This window comes from Monodon monoceros, unplaced genomic scaffold, assembly GCF_005190385.1.
Source record: "Monodon monoceros isolate NGI ecotype Baffin Bay Population unplaced genomic scaffold, NGI_Narwhal_1 Super_Scaffold_6, whole genome shotgun sequence".
NCBI lineage: Eukaryota > Metazoa > Chordata > Mammalia > Artiodactyla > Monodontidae > Monodon > Monodon monoceros.
The window spans coordinates 37,113,674-37,127,271 of record NW_021703783.1 but is presented as its reverse complement, the minus strand read 5'-3'; the positions used below and the strand labels follow the sequence as shown (position 1 = coordinate 37,127,271).

The 13,598-nt window shown below is 38.6% G+C and overlaps 1 protein-coding gene and 1 non-coding gene across 5 annotated transcripts in view; one reads left to right on the top strand and one right to left on the bottom strand.

Moving 5' to 3' along the window:
• The window catches only part of CCNT1 (cyclin T1), a 29,527-nt gene extending 16,139 nt beyond the window's left edge, over window positions 1-13,388 (top strand). For 3 of the 4 annotated variants that reach the window (XM_029204448.1, XM_029204449.1, XM_029204450.1), the window contains 4 exons: window positions 153-198; window positions 1,362-1,525; window positions 1,690-1,760; window positions 11,493-13,388. In XM_029204448.1, coding sequence (XP_029060281.1) covers window positions 153-198; window positions 1,362-1,525; window positions 1,690-1,760; window positions 11,493-12,899 — 1,688 coding nt within the window. In that variant the 3' untranslated portion in view covers window positions 12,900-13,388. Of the gene's footprint in view, window positions 1-152; window positions 920-1,361; window positions 1,526-1,689; window positions 1,761-11,492 lie in introns of those variants that run through there. The other variant, XM_029204451.1, reaches the window with a different exon arrangement.
• TRNAG-CCC lies at window positions 2,664-2,736 on the bottom strand. The gene has a single exon. It is a non-coding gene; the product is annotated as a tRNA-Gly (tRNA).
• Window positions 13,389-13,598: the final 210 nt, after the last annotated feature.

The following is a 13,598-nucleotide window of genomic DNA, read 5'->3' as shown; positions in this document are numbered from 1 at the left end:
CAGTAGAATGTAAACATCAGGTGGTCAGGGACCATGCCTGCCTCATTTACCACTATATTCTCTGCCTTGCAAATATTACATGCTTACTAAATAATTGTTTAGAATGAATGGAACTAATAACCTTCTCCCCCTCCCCACTTTCTTTTTTTTAGCAAGCAAGGACTTAGCACAGACTTCTTACTTCATGGCAACCAACAGGTTTATATTTTAATATTTTTCTCTTCTGTTTTTGGGATAGTACTTTACTTGCATTAGAATTGTCACTTTTTGATGGGTATATGGAAAGATGACAGGTCTTGCACTTAGTAAACTAGAAGCCAAAGACCCAGGCAAGGATCTCTGATTCAATGTGTTATAGACAATTCTATGGTAAAGGTTGATTTTTCTGCAGTTTTCATGTGTACCTTAAAATTTCCATGCTGCTCTTTTAATTTGTTAAAGTGATATATTTATTTATTGCTGATCGTTTGATAGCCTACTTAATTCTGCATTTGTTACTTTGCTTTAACATATCCAAGAGCATAATTCTGAAAGTTTGTTTAAACTTGGGGTTCATTGACAGTGACTAAAATCTAATTTGGAGGATTCTGCTGTTACTATATTTTAAGACTCTTTTTTTCTTCACCCACGCCCAGATAAATGGGCATGTATATGTGTAAAGAGTTATGATACTTTTTCTTTCTCCTTCCTTTTTTAAAGAAAAAAATTAATACATAACTTGTATTACCAAATGACTTGCTTATTCTCATCTCCAGTCTACTGGTTGTCCATGGAAACCAAAGATACTCCTAATGACTGTCAGGGCTAAGAAGTTCATTTTTATAGCCTGGTGGGAGAAATTTTAAAAGTAAACTGTCAGGTATATTGACACTTGAGAGAATGATTGTCTATTCATTATTTTAAAGAGACCAGACCTATGATTGGCATGAGACAATATAATTTTTAGAATATTTCCTTAGGTATTTGATTTAGGGATTATACATATCAAAAATCTTATAATTTTCCTTAAGTTCTGAGCTTATTCTCAGGATAATTAATCCTTATTTTAAAAAACTGAATGCTCAGTCTTTTATTTTTGTTTTTATTTTTTCCAGTCCTTCATTAGTGTGTGGATTAAATGATGTGTAGTCAGAAAAATTAGAAAAGTTGTTACCTGAGCCGGTGGGTTAATGGAAAAAATCATGTTGGGTGCTGGGTCAGAGCACTGGATATTTCTTGCCCTTCTTGCTCTCCAGTGGGTTTTTTATTTTTTTAACTCTTTTTTTTTTTTAACTTTTTTTTTAAAGTAATGGAGAGTTTTAACTTTGGGTTCAGAATTGAGAGCTCATGACACTCTCTTGTTTCCTTCCCTCTGATGTCAGCCTGCATTTGACCACATTTAGCCTGCAGTACACACCTCCTGTGGTGGCCTGTGTCTGCATTCATCTGGCTTGCAAGTGGTCCAACTGGGAGATCCCAGTCTCAACTGATGGGAAGCACTGGTGGGAGTATGTTGACGCCACTGTGACCTTGGAACTTTTAGATGGTAAGTTTTAGAGTAAGGGACCTTGAATAGCACTTGCTCTTGATCTGTCACATATCTGGCCAAAGGTGACTTGATTTCAGATGAATATAGTTAGTTGAGGTTATTCTTATTTCTTTACTTCTGCCTCTCTGAGTTTTTCTTAAATGTTCTAATTTCATTTGTAGAACTGACACATGAATTTCTACAGATTCTGGAGAAAACCCCCAACAGGCTCAAACGAATTCGGAATTGGAGGGTAAGAATTATTGCTGTCAGTTTGTGGAACAAACCATTTTCTTCTTTTGACCACACCAGTGAAAATACCAGATATGGATATGTACCCTCGGTTTGGAATTTCCCTTTTTGTAGTTATGCAATAGTCATAATTTCAACTTCATGGCTTGGCTTCTGGCCCAGAAATCCATTGCTGTAGGCGACAGTGAGATTTATTTGGTGTTTTGCAACTCTTGTGATTTAGTCATTTGGTCAGCAACATTGGTTATTTTTTTGTGTGGAGAGTGTTAAGGGGGAAAATTTGGCTTTTCTGAGTCACAGAATGTTGGCTTCTGGTATAGGAAAGATTCAGAGTTAGGAGATTAGAACTGGTATTATAATTTTGTCTTTGACATTACCTGCTTTTAAATGGATTTTAGAATTTTGTTTTTATATAGATTGCAGTCTAAAGTTGTATTTCAGATATTTTTCAAAGTCTTATTTATGTATAGTGGAATTAGCACCATTTGTTGAGAAGACTGTCCTTTCCCCATTGAATGGTCTTGGCACCCTTGTCAAAAATCATTTGGCCATGTATGTGAAGGTTTATTTCTGGGCTTTCTCTTCTGTTCCATTCATCTATATGTCTGTATGTCAGTACCCCACTGTTTTGATTACTGTGGCTTTGTGGTAAGTTTTGGAATCAGGAAGTGTGAGTCTTTCTGTTTTGTTCTTCATTTTCAAGATTGTTTTGACTATTCAGGGTCCTTTGAGATTCCATGTGAATTCTAGGATTTTTTCTTTTTTTTAATTTATTTTGGCTGTGCAGGGTCTTAGTTGCAGCACACGGGATCTTTGTTGCGGCATGTAGGCTTCTTAGTTGCAGCATGTGGACTCTTAGTTGCAGCATGCAGACTCTTAGTTGTGGCATGTATGCGGGATCTAGTTCCCTGACCAGGGATCGAACCCGGGCCCCCTGCATTGGGAGTGCAGAGTCTTAACCACTGGACCACCAGGGAAGTCCCCCCACATTTTAACAGTATTAATGTTTGAATTAATGTTTGGATCCAGAACATAGGTGAGTTTCCAGTTACGTTTTAATTTTTTTCAGCAGTGTTTTGCAGTTTTCATTGTACAAGTTTTTTACTTCCTTGGTTAATTCCCAAGTATTTTATTCTTTTTGGTGCTGTTGTAAATGGAATTGTTTTCATAATTTCCTTTTTAGATTGTTTATTCATGTAGAGAAATGTAACTGAATTTTATTTGTTGACTTTGTATCCTGTTACTTTGCACAATTCATTTATTAATTCTAATAAAATCAGAAAAAATAAATTCTTTTTGGTTGAGTCTTTAGAGTTTTCTACATATAAGTTCATGTCATCTGCAAACAGAGATAATTTTACTTCTTCTTTTCCAATTTGATGCTGTTTCTTTTTCTTGCCTGATTGCTGTGGCTAGAACTTCCAGTACAGTGTTGAATGGAAGTGGTGAAAGTGAACATCTTTTCCTTATTCCTGATCTTAAAGAAAACTTTCAGTCTTTCACCATTGAATATGATGTTCACTGTGGGTTTTTTATATGTGACTTTTATTATGTTGAGGTAGTTTCCTCTTTATGTTCCTAGTTTGTTGAGTGTTTTTATCATGAAAGTGTGTTGAATTTTGTCAAATGCTTTCTCTGCACAAATTGAGATGATCATGTGATTTATTTCCTTCATTCTGTTTGTGTGACATATTACATCAGTTGATTTCCATATGTTGAACCCTCCTTATATTCCAGGAATAAATTCCACTTGGTCATGCATGATATGTAATTTTTTTTAAATGCCACCAAATTCATCTTGCTAGTATTTTTGTTTGGTTTTTTTTTTTTTTTTTTTTTTTTGTTGTTGTTTTTGTTTTTTTGCGGTACGTGGGCCTCTCACTGTTGTGGCCTCTGCCGTTGCAGGGCACAGGCTCCGGACACACAGGCTCAGCAGCCATGGCTCACAGGCCCAGCCACTCCACGGCATGTGGGATCTTCCCGGACCGGGGCACGAACCCGTATCCCCTGCATCAGCAGGCGGACTCTCAACCACTGCGCCACCAGGGAAGCCCATCTTGCTAGTATTTTGTTGATGATTTTTGCGTCTGTGGTTATAAGGGATATTGGCCTGTAGTTTTCCTTTCTTGTAGTGTTTTCTTCTAGCTTTGGTATCAGGGTAATGCTTGCCTCATAGAATGAGTTGAGAAGTGTTCCCTCCTCTTCAAATTTTTGGAAAGTTTGAAAAGGAGTGGCATTACTTTGTTAAATGATTGATAGGATTAACCAGTAAGTCTTTTTTTCCTTTGGAGGTTTTTGATTACTGATTTAATTTTATTTATTTATTTTTAAAAATTTATTTATTTATTTAGGGCTGTGTTGGGTCTTCATTGCTGCCCACAGGCTTTCTCTAGTTGCGGGGAGCGGGGGCTACTCTTTGTTGCAGTGGGCAGGCTTCTCATTGCAGTGGCTCCTCTTGTTGCGGAGCACGGGCTCTAGGCGCGTGTGGGCTCAGTAGTTGTGGCTCGCGGGTTCTAGAGTGCAGGCTCAGTAGTTGTGGCACGTGGGCTTAGTTGCTCCGCAGCATGTGGGATCTTCCCGGACCAGGGCTCGAACCTGTGTCCCCTGCATTGGCAGGCGGATTCTTAACCACTGGGCCACCAGGGAAGTCCTGATTCAATTTTATTACTAGCTGTAAGTCTGTTCAGATTTTCTGTTTCTTCATGATTTAGTCTTGATAGGTTTTGTGTTTCTAGGAATTTGTCCCTTTTGTCTGGGTTATTCAATTTGTTGATATACAGTTTGTTCTGTTAGAATGGTAGCAATGTCTCCACTTTTATTTCTGATTTTAGTAGCTTGAGTCTTCCCTCTTTCTTCTTAGTCTGTCTAGCTAAAGATTTGTCAATTTTGTTGATGTTCTCAAGGAACCAATTTTTGTTTTGGTTTTTCTCTATTTTATCTCTGCTCTAATCTTTATTATATCTTTCCTTCTGCTAGCTTTGTGTTCAGTTCTTTTTCTAGTTCCTTAAGTTATAAAGTTAGTTTGTTATTTTGAGATGTTTCTTGGTTGTTTTTTTTTTTTTTTTTTGGCCACACTGCCCAGCTTGTGGGATTTTTAGTTCCCCGACCAGGGATTGAACCCAGGCCCCCCAGGCAGTGAGCTCACGGAGTCCTAACCACTGGGCTGCTAGGGAATTCCCAGTTTCTTGTTTTTTTATTAAGTACGTTTTACTTTTAAAATTTTTATTTTTTTGGCTACTCTGTGTGGCATACTGGATCTTAGTTCCTCAACCAGGGACTGAACTCATAGCTCCTGCATTGGGAGTGCAGAGTCTTAACCATTGGACCGCCAGGGAAGTCCCTGGTTTTTTTAATGTAGTGTTTATAGCTATAAATTTCTCCCTTAGCACCACTTTTGCTGCATACCTTACGTTTGATATGTTGTGTTTTGTTTTTCTTGGTCTCTAAGTATTTTCTAATTTCCCTTTTGATTTCTTTGATCCATTGGTTTAATTTCTACAATTTTGTGATTTTTTTTTTCCCCCGATTTTCTTTCTGATACTGATTTCTAACTTTATCTTGTTGTGGTCAGAAAAAATACATGGTGTGATATGTATCTTTTAAAATCTATTGACTAAGTTTGCAGCCTAACATATGGTCTGTTCTGGATAATGTCCCATATGCACTTGAAGAATGTATGTGCTAATGTTTTTGGGGAGAGTGTTCTGTGTATGTCTGTAGATCTAGTTAGTTTATTAAGTCCTACTTCCTTATCTTCTGCTTGATCTATTGTTGTGAGTGGGGTATTGAAGTCTCCAACTATTACTGTAAAGCTGTCTATTTCTCTTTAATTCTGTTAGGTTTTGGCCTCATATATTTTGATGGCCTGTCATTAGGTGTGTAAATGTTTATAATTGCTATGTCTAATTTCTGTAGCTAGCCTTTTAAAATATATAATGCTCTTTTTTGTCTCTTGAAATCTTTTTTATTTCAAGTCTATTTTGTCTGCTATTAGTATAGCCATGCATGCTCTCTTTTGGTTACTGTTTGCATTGTATACCTTTTTCCATCCTTTCACTTTCAGCCCATTTGGGTCTTTGGATCTCAGCCTCTTGTAGATAGCATATAGTTGGATCATATGTTTTTATCCATTCTACAAATCTCTGTCTCTTCCTTAAGAGTTTAATCCATTTACACTTAAAGTAATTACATATAAGGAGAGATTTACTTCTGTCACTTAATGCTATTTGATTTTTAGACAGGCACACCTTGTTTTATTGAACTTTGCAGATATTGCATTTTTTATATTGAAGGTTTGTGGCAGCCCTGCGTCAAGCAAGTCTGTTGACGCCATTTTCCCAACAGTATTTGCTTACTTCGTGTCTCTGTTACACATTGGTAATTATGGCAGTATGCTGAACTTTTTCATTATCATTGTATCTGTTATGGTGATATGTGATCAGTAATCTTTAGTATTACTACTACAGCTCACTGAAGGCTCAAATGATGGTTAGCATTTTTTAGCAATAAGGTATTTTAAATTAAGGTATGTCCATTTTTCTTTAGACATAATGCTATTGCACATTTAATAGACTGTAGTGTAAACACAATTTTTTTTTTTTTTTTTTTTTTTTTTTGCGGTACGTGGGCCTCTCAATGCTGTGGCCTCTCCCGTTGCGGAGCACAGGCTCCGGACGCGCAGGCTCAGCGGCCGTGGCTCATGGGCCCAGCCGCTCTGCGGCATGTGGGATCTTCCCGGACCGGGTCACAAACCCGCATCCCCTGCGTCGGCAGGCAGACTCTCAACCACTGCGCCACCAGGGAAGCCCTAAACACAATTTTTATATGCACTGGGAAACCAAAACATTTGTGTGGCTCACTTTATTGTGATATTTGCTTTATTGAGATGCTCTGGAACGGAACCCACAGTATCTCCAAGGTATGCTTACTGCATGCCTTAACGGCTTTTTTGTCCCTCATTTCCTATATTATACTGTCTTTTGTGCTTAGTTGATTTTTCATAGTGAAAAATTTTAGATTCCTTTTTCATTCATTTTTTGTATTAACATACAAAATTTGTCTCCTTTACAGCTGCATCCTTATCCCTTTTGGTTGTTGATGTTACAAAATTAAATAATTGTGTGCCCCCCGAAAACTAATAATTCTTTTAGATGCATTAGGCTCTTATACTATAGAAAAATAAGATTTGGAATTATAAGACAAAGTTATAGTAATACTAGGTTTTACACTAATTTTTTTTTTCCCTGAGAATGTGTTAGTCTCCTAAATCATGTAGAAAGCAAAATGTGCAATTACAAACCATTGTTACAATACCAGCTTTTATAATTGCCCATGTATTTACTTTTATTGAGGTCTTTATTTCTCCATATGGCTTGAAGTTACTGTCTTGGAGGACTCCCTTGAGCCTTTCTTGTATGGCTGGTCTAGTGGTCACGAATCCCCTCAGCTTTTTTTTTTTTTTTTTTTTTGCGGTACACAGGCCTCTCACTGTTGTGGCCTCTCCTGTTGCAGAGCACGGGCTCCAGACGCGCAGGCTCAGCGGCCATGGCTCACGGGCCCAACTGCTCTGTGGCATGTGGGATCCTCCCGGACCGGGGCACGAACCCGTGTCCCCTGCATCAGCAGGCGACTCTCAACCACTGCGCCACCAGGGAAGCCCCCCTCAGCTATTGTTTACCTGGAGATAATTAATTTCTCCTTCACTTTTTTGAAGGACATTCTTACTGGATATAGGATGCTTGGCCGACAGTTTTTTTCTTTTAGTACTTGGGATGTATCAGCTCACTATCTGGCCTCCAAAGTTTCTGTTGAGAAATCTCATGATCTTATTGAGGATCCCTTGTATGTGACAGTTTGCTTCTTGCTGCTTTCAAAATTCTGTCTTTGGCTTTTGAAAGTTTGAGTATGATATGTCTTTTTTTTTTTTTAATACCATGATTTTAAGAATTGAGGTATAGTTGATGTACAATATTATATAAATTTCAGGTGTATAACAAAACGATTCACAATTTTTAAAGGTTATATTCCATTTATACTTATTATAAAGTATTGGCTATATTCCCTGTGTTGTACTATATATCCTCGTAGCTTATTTATGTTATACATAGTAGTTTGCACCTCTTAATCCCCTACCCTTACCTTGCCCCTTCCCCCTTCCCTCTCCCCGCTGGTAACCACTAGTTTGTTGCCTATATCTGTGAGTCTGTATCTATTTTGTTATATTCATTAATTTTATTTTTTAAATTCCACATATAAGTGGTAACATACAGTATTTTAGCCTAATACCCTCCAAGTTCATCTATGTTGTTGCAAATGGCAAAATTTCCTTCTTTTTTATGACTGAGTTGTATTCCATCGTATATATACCACATCTTCTTTACCCATTCATCTGTTTGTTTTTTTTTTTAATTGAAGTATAGTTGGGGAGTTACCTGGTGGTCTAGTGGTTAGGATTTGGCACTTTCACTGCCACGGCCTGGGTTCAATCCCTGGTCGGGGAACAGATCCTGCAAGCTGTGTGGTGTGGCAAAAAAAAGAAAAAAAAATAGAAGTGTAGTTGATTTACAATGTTGTGTTAATTTCTGCTGTACATCAAAGTGGTTCATTTATACATATATATACATTCTTTTTCATATTCTTTTACATTATAGTTTATCAGAGGATATTGAATATAGTTCCTTGTGCTATATAGTAGGACCTTGTTGTTTATCAATTCTATGTATAATAGTTTGCATCTGCTAACCCCAAACTCCCACTCCATCCCTCCCTCATCCCCCTCCCCCTTGGCAACCCTAAGTCTGTTCTTTATGTCTGTGAGTCTGTTTCTGTTTCGTAGATAAGTTCATTTGTGTCATATTTTAGATTCCACATATAAATGATATCATATGATATTTGTCTTTGTCTGACTTTAACTTCACTTAGTATGATAATCTCTAGGTCCATCCATGTTGCTGCAAATGACATTATTTTGTTCTTTTTTAATGGCTGAGTAGTATTCCATTGTATATATGTACCACATCGTCTTATCCATTCATCTGTCAATGGACATTTAGGTTGTTTCCACGTTTTGGCTGTTGTGAATAGTGCTGCTATGAACATTGGGGTGCATGTATCTTTTTGAACTATAGTTTTGTCCGGATGTATGCCCAGGAGTGGGATTGCTGGATGATATGGCAACTCTATTTTTAGCTTTTTGAGGAACCTCCATACTGCTTTCCATAGTGGCTGCACCATCTTACATTCCCACCAACAGTATAGGAGGGTTCCCTTTTCTCCATACCCTTTCTAGCATTTGTTATTTGTAGACTTTTTAATGATGGCCATTCTGACTGGTATGAGGTGGTACCTCTTTGTAGTTTTATTTGCACTTCTTTGATAAGTAGTGATGTTGAGCATCTTTTCATGTGCCTGTTGGCCATCTGTATATCTTCTTTGGAGAAATGTGTATTTAGGTCTTCTTCCCACGTTTGGATTGGGTGGTTTGTTTTTTTGTTGTTGAGTTGTATGAGCTGTTTTTATATTTTGGAAATTAAGCCCTTATCAGTCACATGATTTGCAAATATTTTCTCCTTGTCCATAGGTTATCTTTTCATTTTGTTTACTGTTTCCTTTGCTATGCAAAAGCTTGTATTTGATTAGGTCCATTTGTTTATTTTTGCTTTTATTTCTATTGCCTTGGGAGACTGACCTAAGAAAACCTTGGTACATTTATGTCAGAGGATGTTTTGCTTATGTTCTCATCTAGGAGTTTTATGGTGTCATGTCTTATGTTTAAGTCTTTAAGCCATTTTGAGTTTATTTTTGTGTATGGTGTGAGGGTGTGTTCTAACTTCATTGAATTACATGTGGCTATCCAACTTTCCCAACACCACTTGTTGAAGAGACTGTATATTCTTGCCTCCTTTGCCAAAGATTAATTGACTGTAGGCATGTGTGTTTATTTATGGGCTCTCTATTCTGTTCCATTGATCCAGATGTCTGATTTTGTGCCAGTACCACACTGATTACTGATAGCTTTGTAGTACTCTCTGAAGTCTGGGAGGGTTAAGTATGATATGTCTTGATGTGAGTCTCTTTGAGTTCATCCTGGAGTTCACTGAGCTTCTTGGATATCTATGTTCATGTTTTTTCATCAGATTTGCAGAGTTCTGAGCTGCTGTATCTTCACATATTCTCTGCCTCTCTCTCTTTCTTTTCATTTTCTGGAATTCCCACAATGCATACATTGGTCTATTTGATGGTGTCCCATAGGTCCCTTAGGCTCTGTTCACTTGCTTCAGTCTTTTTTCTTTCTGTTCCTCAGACGTGATAATTTCCATTGTCCTATTTTCAAGTTTGCTGATTCTTCTGCCTGTTCAGATCTGCCTTTGAATCCCTCCAGTGCATCTTTCATTTCAGTTATTGTACTTTTCAGCTCCAGGATTTCTTTCTGGTTTCTTTTAAAGTTTTTAATCTCTTTTTTGATACTTTAATTTTGTTCACATGTTGTTTTCTTGACTTTTTGACATTTTCATTTCCTTGAGTATCTTTAAGGCAGTTAATGTCTTTGCCTAGTAGATCTGCCATTGGGTCTTTTTCAGGGACAATTTCTGTTGATTTTTTTTCTTCCTTTGAATGGGCTATACTTTCGTGTTTCTTTATGTGCCTTGTGATTTTTTTGTTGAAGACTGGACATTTGAATCTAATAACATGGTAACTCTGGAAATCAGATTCTCTCCCTTTCCTGGGGTTTGCTGGGATTTTTTTTTTTTTTTTGTATATTTGGGGTTGGGGCTTGATTTTGAAGGATATTTCTGTGCTGAGGATCAGCTTGATGTATAAAATTAATGTCTTCTCAGTTCTTATCTGAGCCTTTTCCTGGACATTTCTGTAGGGACAGTGTTTTTTTTAATGTTCTACTCTAATATCTGGCTCCCAAAGGGAGAAAAAGCAAAAAATGAAGTGGGGGAGGAAGGGGGCTGGCCCTTTATATCCAGGGAAGTCACTTCAGCCAGAGGGGGAGGGGATTACAACAATGGAGGGAGGTGCAACAACAATGGCTACCTTTCTCTTTGTACCTCTGTGATTGAAAGCAGCAGTCAGCGATCAGACCACAGATCTCCAATATTTGGAAAATAGAGCTCTTTTTGCCTAACCAGGGTCCCCCAAGCTGTGTGCAAGTGACTCCAGGAACAGCTGCACAGCTGACTGGGGCTGAGAGCTGAAATTGAGGGAAATTAACTTCAGTTTATTGTCCAGGGCTTACCCTGGCAGCTGCAAGCCTTCAACAGACTGCAAAGTTCCAAAATAGTTATGTCAGACAGATTCTGCCTTTGCAGTTGTTGTCTAGGTGGGACAGATTCCTGGTGCTTCCTACTCTGCTGTCTTCACAGAATCTTCCTCCTTTTTTAAGGCTAAATGGTATTTCATTGTATATATAGACCACATTTTTTAAAATACATTCATTTATTGATGGACACTTGGGTTGCTTTCATACCTTAGGTATTGTGAAAAGTGCTGCAACAAACATGGGAGTTCAGATACCTCTTTGAGATCTTGTGATGCTTGATTGAAGGTTTAAAAAATCGTATCTCTCCTGATGGTAATAATTATCAGTCTCATGTTAGAGTAACCTCCTGGTTATGGGCTATCCCAAACTCCCAATGTCACAGCAAACACAGTCTACTCATTTCAGTGTTTTTTTTCCATTTGATAAATTACCTGAAGTGAAAAGATGCTATTTGCTTCATTCTAGGCATGCCAGGCTGCCAAGAAAACAAAAACGGATGACCGAGGAGCAGATGAAAACACTTCGGAGCAGACAATCCTTAATATGATTTCCCAGAGCTCTTCAGATACCACTATTGCAGGTTTAATGAGTATGTCAGCTTCTTCTGCCACAAGTGCAGTGCCTTCCCTTCCAGCCACTGAAGAGTCAACCAGTAACTTAAGCAATGTGGAGATGTTGCCGAGTGAGTGTTGGCTGTCCTCCCACCCTCCTTTTAAGGTAGAACCTGCTCAGGGTCATCGGACTAGTGAGAATTTAGCACTTATAGGAGTTGATCATTCCTTGCAACAGGATGGTTCAAATGCATTTGTTTCCCAGAAGCAGAATAGTAAGAGTGTGCCATCAGCTAAAGTATCACTGAAAGAATACCGTGCAAAGCATGCAGAAGAGTTGGCTGCCCAGAAGAGGCAACTGGAGAACATGGAGGCCAATGTGAAGTCACAGTATGCCTTCGCTGCCCAGAATCTTCTGGCTCACCATGATAGCCATTCTTTCATCCTTCTGAAAATGCCCATAGAGGGCTCAGAAAACCCTGAGCGGCCTTTTCTGGAAAAGACTGACAAAACAGCTCTCAAAATGAGAATCCCAATGACAAGTGGAGATAAAGCTGCCACTTCAAAACCAGAGGAGATAAAAATGCGCATCAAAGTTCACACTGCAGCTGACAAGCACAATTCTGTAGATGACAGTGTCACAAAGAGCCGTGAGCACAAAGAAAAGCACAAGACTCACCCATCTAATCATCACCATCATCATAATCACCACTCACACAAACACTCTCACTCCCAGCTTCCAGCTAGTACTGGGAGCAAACGTCCAGGTGATCCAAAACATAGTAGCCAGACAAGCACCTTAGCACACAAGCCCTATGGCTTATCTAGCTCTTTCTCCTCTTCCAGTTCTTCTCGTAAAAGGCCCTTCCCTGAAGAGACTGGAGGGGCAGTGTTTGATCATTCAGCTAAGACTGCCAAGAATACTAAATCCTCTTCCATAAATTTCTCCTTCCCTCCTCTTCCTACAATGGCCCAGTTGCCTGGGCATAGCTCAGACACAAGTGGCCTTACTTTTTCACAGCCCAGCTGTAAAACTCGAGTTCCTCACATGAAATTGGATAAAGGCTCCACTGGGGCCAATGGTCACAATGCAACCCAGACCATAGACTATCAAGATACTGTGAATATGCTTCACTCCCTTCTCCATGCCCAAGGTGTTCAGCCCACTCAGCCACCTGCGTTTGAATATGTTCATTCTTATGGAGAATATCTGAATCCACGGGCTGGTGGAATGTCCTCCAGACCTGGCAATACAGACAAACCCCGGCTACCACCTCTACCATCAGAACCTCCTCCACCACTTCCACCCCTTCCCAAGTAAAAAAGAAAAAGACAAGGAGAAAAAAACTTTAAAAACACATCTTTTTTTTTTTTTTTTTTTAAACTACTGATTCTGGACTAAGAAAATTACTTCCCTTATGAAACATGTCACCCTTGTTGGACTAGAAATAAATTTATATTGAGACATGGGAAGGTGGTAGAGGGCCTTGGTTATTATATCGCCTGCCTCAGAAATTTAACTATTTTATTATAGTTTTTACTGAGAGGTGAGAATGTGTTAAAGCTGTGAAGGATTCAGAATACTTTCTCTGTTCTTGGCCTCTCCACCTCCTAATTAGGTCGATTAGAGTTGATATCTTCCCTCTTCTTGCCAGGACTGAAGTATGGAGGGTTTGTTTTATCAAACAGTTGTGGATCCTTTTGGTGTTTAATATATCCGAAGAGAGGAAGTATTTAAATGTCAAAATCTTTTAAGAGACTTTAAAAAAATAATTTAAAGAAAGTAAGTTATCTGTTTAGTTTTTTTATATAATTGGGGAAGGGATAGGGATTTTGCTGTGTGTATAAGATACACGGCAGTGAGTCCTGGGGGGTGGGATTGGAGGGTGGGGGTGTGTGTGTAGTGGGGATGGGAGGATAGGATTTTGGCCGTGAGTTCTGAGATCGGCTCTGGCCACTTGAAGTGTTTCGACCTTTAAGTGTGTATGTAAGTGTGGGTATGTGTGTTTTTAGTGCGTGT